This window comes from Rhinatrema bivittatum, chromosome 8, assembly GCF_901001135.1.
Source record: "Rhinatrema bivittatum chromosome 8, aRhiBiv1.1, whole genome shotgun sequence".
NCBI lineage: Eukaryota > Metazoa > Chordata > Amphibia > Gymnophiona > Rhinatrematidae > Rhinatrema > Rhinatrema bivittatum.
In genome coordinates, this window is record NC_042622.1 from 222,267,524 (window position 1) to 222,274,159 (window position 6,636).

A 6,636-nucleotide genomic window follows, 5' to 3' on the forward strand; every position below is an offset into this window, starting at 1 on the left:
AGAGTGGCTGGTCCCTGCTGGCACAGCTGCTTTCTTGCCCCCCCCCTCCCCCACAAAAGACTGATTCTTACCCTTGAATATGAAAGATTGGGAAGTTGACTGCTTTCCTGGCCTGTATGTTCTGAAATCTCAGAGTTGACTCTGGCTTCTGTTGACCTAGTAGAACTACCTGCCCTTATCCTTGGGGAGCTTCTGAGGCTTTGAACCCCCAGATTCTTGACCAACTGCTCTAGTTCCTGATCAAACAGCAACTTCCCTTTGAAAGGAAGCTTACAAAAGTGAGCTGTGGATCTGTTGCGACCGTCGCTGCCTGACATCTTCACTCCACCCTCTTTACCTCTGTGGCGACTCCCTCCAGGTCTGAAGGACAGCTGGCTGCCACGGCATCTCCCTGCCGTCTCCCTCCGGCGTCCCCGGTCCGGCTCGACGCTGCAGATCCGCCATGTTGCCTGAAGCCTAGGGCGCGCGCGCTGAGTGAAGTACCAGCAAGGGTGCGAACCTCAGGGGCATCCCCCTGAGATGACGTCATCCGCTTCCGATATTTAAAGGTCTTCGATATCGCTATCAAACTGAGTTAGCAAGGGTTTGGGATGGGATAGGACAAGGTTACTCAGATTCCCTGCCTAAGCTACTCTGCCTCCTTGGACTTACCAGAGGTACCTGCTCCTCGGGGGCCTCACTCTCTCTTTACTTTTCAGGTTACAGACAGGAACCGGTACTCGCTCCTCGAGGGCCCTCATTCCTGACTATCTGCTGTTTCTCTTCTGCCTGGAAGCCATCACATCTACATCATTGTGAGTTACCATCGCTCTCTCAGAGCTTTCCCTGGAACCAGGAACTCGCTCCTCGAGGGCCTATCCTTTCCAGCTCCTGAGCTCCCTGAGACCAATATGTGAGTGTTGTCATCTAGTTCTGTTCTTGAACCTGCATACCCTGCCTACTCATTGTCTACAGTTTCTCAACAGCTCAGCCATCCAGGGATCGCTGTTCCAATATCTGAGGGACTTCAGCCCTGCCGGGCACTTCAGCTCACTACTGCCACCTCTGGTGGTTTCAAGACCTGTTTAATAAAAGAACTAGTGTGTGTCTGTCTCCATACTCTAAGCCTGACCGGTGGTCCCTCTCAGGATCTTTCCCCGAGGGCGTGGTCATCTGCCACCAGCCCAAGGATCCACCCACTACTCCGCTTACAGAATACTCCTGATTGCTCCTCCCATCAGCATAGCGGATTATGACAGGATCAAGAGTCCACTGCCCAGTGGCGAAACTATAGAAGCCTTCAATCCACAATGGCAGAAGTCACAGACCTGGAGGAAAACCTATCAAGATCATAAAAGGCTAGAAACATAGCTTCAGGGAGGGGTCGTGGCCACCGATGAAAATGGCCACCTGAACTCAAGTTCCGTCTTCCCCCAAGCTTAATAAAATCAGACCTTCCCTCATATATGTTGAGCTAAAGTGAGCCCGGACAATTTCTGGACTAATAGAGATGACAACGAAAAAGAAAAGTACCAATCTCCTGCAATTCCCCTACTCCAAATCTGCTGAGGAGGGGAACTGGGAAGTTGACTGCTTTCCTGGCCTATATATTCTGGAACTCAGAGTTGACTCTGGCCTCTGTTGTCCTAGTAGAACAACATGCCCTTATCCTTGGGGAGATTCTGAGGCTTTGGATCCCCATATTCTTGACCAGCCACTCTAAATTCCTACCAAACAGCAACTTCCCTTTGAAAGGAAGCTTACACAAGTGAGCCGTGGACCAAGAGTACACTGCCCAATGGCCATAGAAGCCTTCATACCACAATGGCAGAAGTCACAAACCTGGATGAAAACTGGCGAACACCTCCAACCAGCCAGCCTCCGACTCAGCCACTGTTCCTGCGATGGCCTCGGCTACCTTAAATTCCTCCTTGAACTTTCTCTGTGCCATTGATTCTTACCCTTGAATAAAAGGAGCCAGAGGCAAAGCAGCAGCTGTGGAAAATTTAAGTCCCAGTACTATAGGTTCCCCCCACCTTTGCTCAGGTACTTACCCCTGGCAGACCTGAAAAGAAAAGCTCTGCTATCATTCTGGAAGCTGCTTTGCTTCTCTCTGTCTTTGATTTTATGTGTGTGTGTGTATTTATTTATTTATGAGTGAAGTGGGGGAAGGTAAGTTTAAGAAGATCTTTCCAAGGGCAATCAAGCCCATGCCCTCAGGCTCTACCAAACCTCCTCTGGGTCAGAGAGCCTTCCAACAGGACTCGCTTGGAAGAAAACAGGTGCCCTGGTACAAGTCTGACAGGGCTTAAAATAAAAACTGCCTGACAAACAAAATGGACAACAGAAGAAATCCTGCTGTACCACCAGAACATCCTACAATCTGCTGGAGACAGAGAATACTGGTTTGTCTGGTCTGCATCTAGATATATATATATATATATATATATATATATATATATATATATATATATATATATATATATAGTTAATGATGTCACAGGAAACGTTTTATTCTCTGCCTCCATCTGTTTGGACTGCTGCAGCAGCATGGTAAGTTATTTTTATGCACAATACCCCTTTGAAAATGTATTTCACAGTTTGTATGTGTGTAATTTATGTGCATATCGGTGACACAATTTTTTAAAAGACCATTTCTATAGATAAAGCACTACTGTACCTGCTGAGATCTCTTTGAAAATTATCTTCCCTGCCATTTGAGTTTAAGTACTTGCTTACTTCTTTTCCATGCATGATGATTTGTACTACACACTGCCTAAGCTGGGTGCCCAAATGTTTTCCCATATATTGTAAATAAAGCCAATTCTATAGACAATATATATATGTAGCATTTACAGAACAGGAAGCAATTTAATCCCTTTGAGGGATTGATAATGTGATGAAGTTTAACCCCATATGTTCATATACAATTTAAAAAGAAGCACAAATGTACTCAAATACAAAGCCTCATTCTCCCACTGTACCCCCAACCTTTTCTTCAAGCCTTTAGTGTCATTCGTGCATTAGGCCAAAACATAAATGTTTAAAAGTTTCAGGCACTTATCAAACTAAAATCATATCAAATACTGTATATACTGTACAATTTATATCCTAGTTATCATTGGCCAAAATATGAACAAGTAAGCACAGATATTAAGTTAACATATGTTTGGATGTTCTGTGTGTCCAGAACTCTTAATTTTATTACCTTGTATATCTCCACCCTATCTTACAATGTAGAATCTTTGAGTGTGGAAAGCACTGCCTGCAGTCTGGGAAGCCTGAGTGAATCTGGACAGGGCTACGAATGTAGCACCCCTTCGGAAACAAACTGTTCTTTTGACCCTGGAGAGGAGCCATCTGGAATTACAGCAACCTGTACCAGAAGTCTCATAAATCCATCAGAAACTGGATTCTACCAACTGCCGGCAGGTCCGGTTCTGGCAGATCAGCAAGAGACATTATCAAGCTCAGATGGATGCCTGAATATAGACTTTGTTCTTCCTGGAGATATTAATGATGGACTGCCTTTAATATCTAGCAGTATGGACTTTGAAAGAGACCCCACAGAGGTGACTCCTACACAAGTGTCATTATCTGTCACAGATTTTGGCATCGTTGAAATTCGAGATGTCAACAGTTTTCTTGTGGCTCATACTCCATATCCAGCACCTCTGGTTGCACCTGAGTCTCTGTCACAATGACAGCTTTTCATCTCTACAATTTGTGTTGCACACAAATCAAAAACTTTTCCATAGCTGTTTGCAACTTGAAAGTTTCAGCTGTTATGGCTCTCCATTCTATGGTTTGATCTGAAGCTCCATTTTTCCTTCCTTAACAGTTTGGTCTCAAAGTAATTCTAGACTACCACATTCCAAGCAACACCATGCTGTAAACCTGATCAACATCCATGTGATGTCATGTGAGCGTATCGGGAAAGCAGCCATTAAGCCAGATTTTGGTGAGCAAACTTCCCTTGGGACAATCACAGTGGCCAGAAGTATCAGTGGAGACTCTGGTCTTAAGACTGCAGAGAAGAACATAATGGAGACTAAATAATGAGAGTTAGTGGTTACCATATGGGAGGATAAGTGTGTCTTAGAGGAGACTTATTTACTTAAATAGCAGCTGAGCTACAACTTATGGAAGCACAGTCCATTCTAATGGAAGGACACTGCTGCTGCTGGAGAGGAAGACTTTTAGTGGAGAGCCAACAGCAGGGCTTTCCTCATCATTTGCTTCCGGAGGTGGTTTTTTTTTTTGCAATACAAATGATGCATTTTTTCCTCTTTTCTAATAGTAGTAATGTGATGTTGTGGAATGACCTGTTACATAAATCACTAGAAGGCAAAGAAGGGGAGAAAGGGGGACTAAGTAAGAGCATAGAAAGTCTAATTAGTACCTGCTTACTGACCTAGCAATCTGGCTGCCAGATGCTGAGGTCCTAGCACAAGAAAAATGAGCTTTATGGATCATCTACATCAGTGAGACAAGGATTGTGTTGTAAGGTTTGGAAGAAATGTATTAATACACAGTGGGTGAATTGCAAAAGTTATGGAAACAAAATGCCAGAGGTAATCCATGTGGATTTTCGGAAAAGTTGAAAGTGCTTGATTTGTCACTAGTTGTCACTCCTCCTTAGTTGTCCCTTTCTCATCTTGGAAGGAATGATTTAATGCTGCTGTACAAGCATAATCTCAGAAGCTTGAGCCTTATGTTGCAAACGTTTGGGCCATAAATTGTATAGCTAGATACAGTGAGACAAAATGCCTGAAAATGTATAACTATTTAGGGATATGAATTTGCCATATAAATCTAGAGTTAATATCTTGGATAAGTCACAGGTAAAAAAAAAATGGAACTTACAGCTGAATCATGGACCTTCCCCTTTGTGTTCAGTAAAGCTCATTTGATGATACTATGAGACAATTTTTTTATAGAGATTGATATTCATATAACTTTATATTTCTTTTTTAAACAAAGACCCATCTTGCTGCTACCATGCAGTAGACACCAAGGAGTATTTTTGTATCCTACCAAAATACCTTCTGTGATTTTTTTTTTTCAATGAAATTTTCAGGGATTTCTCCAAACCGGTGCGATATGTATATTAAACCGGTGCGATATGTATATTATACAGGAACATCGGTATATAAAAATAAAAAATAAATAAATAAATGCAACAGCCAAGTCACTAATACCAAGATAACCACAGTAACAAACATGACTAATTCTAATCCATACTTAAAGGCTTCCTATAAAATCCAACTGTCATATACAGGACAGTGTTTCCAAGGAGAGGAAGAAAATAATTTGCATTTTAAGTTTCTATGTTCTGCAAAAATAAGAGCTCGTATTCTATAGCATAATCAACTAAGGTATCCTTGGCCACTAAGCAGAGTATATTGTAACTTACAGTACTAGTGAGGAAGTGGTACAGTGTTTTACCCAGGCCAACACCTGCCAGCCTAAAGTTGCAACACACAGAAATAGAAAATGAATGCTTAGTTTGAAAGAATTCATGTCTAGTTCTTGTTAGGCCAAAAAAAAAAATTAGAAATCGTACTTTTTCTGACATAGGAATTTGGTGTTGAATTTATTTCTGGTGTATTTTGTCAATTTGTTCTTCCCTTGCTGAAACAAAATGAAGTAGAAAGCAATCACAAATGGTTTATTTCTACAGCTACATACAAATGACAGTACTATGGCATCCATCAAGCCAATGATACTACATGGTGATTCAGAATGAGAACAAAAAACAAACTCCATTTTGAAATCTGAAGTAAGAAAATGAGAATAGATGTGATATGAAGAAAATCAATTGTTTATCACACTAGACACAACTTATGTTTGAAAATCACATTTTACTTGCAAGTGATTGTAAACCCATCAGGAAAATATGTAATACAATGTGAAAGGCTATGTTGTATGACTCTCCATAACACACTGAAGACTGTACTGTAACCTGCTCTCTTTAACTGTTTTAGGTGGCCCTCATAAAAGGTAATTCACCTAATCCTGTTCTTTGGAAAGTTTGCAGATATCTAGCCTGCAAAAGACATAGCTTGTGTACACCTGAGTTTAGCTCACAATCCAATTTACTCCTCCTCCTTGGAGCTGCATTTTGGGCAGGACCCTGCTTTTGCCACTCACTGGATGAGAGTGTATCATTGATATGTATGCAGATGCTAGTGCGCTACCTTGGTTGTTAGACTGGTTTATTTTTCTGCTACATATTTAAAGGAACAGTGTAGTTGGATTGCCTGCAAAGAAAGTTATGAGGATATATTAGTTACACACACAACTTAGTAAACTATCCTGTTATTGAATGTGTGATATGCACATAGGAAACACTGATTTTACAGGTTTCGTTCTAGAAACATTATGCAGAAAGGAGATAGGATTTGTTGTCCTATTCCTGACTTAGAAGAGTTGGAGCTGTGAGGTACAGGCACACCTCCTTCTTTTCAGACAGTTCTCTGGTTCAACTTTTCACAGCTCTTCCACTTCAGCCACCTCTTGTAAAACAGATTGTGTACTTTAATCCTATTAGTGTTCACTAATCACGTTAGAACATTAGAATGGCTGTGGCACTTACAGAGTTAAATAGTTTTTTAATGGAGAGAAATGAAAAGTCTTAAAACAGCGATTTTTATT

The 6,636-nt window shown here is 41.5% G+C and overlaps 1 protein-coding gene across 1 annotated transcript in view; it reads left to right on the forward strand.

Annotated features, from left to right (window-relative positions):
* The window catches only part of MIER2 (MIER family member 2), a 257,039-nt gene extending 252,136 nt beyond the window's left edge, over window positions 1–4,903 (forward strand). The window contains exon 13 of the mRNA XM_029613549.1: window positions 3,220–4,903. Coding sequence (XP_029469409.1) covers window positions 3,220–3,683 — 464 coding nt within the window. The 3' untranslated portion in view covers window positions 3,684–4,903. The remainder of the gene's footprint in view (window positions 1–3,219) is intronic.
* Window positions 4,904–6,636: the final 1,733 nt, after the last annotated feature.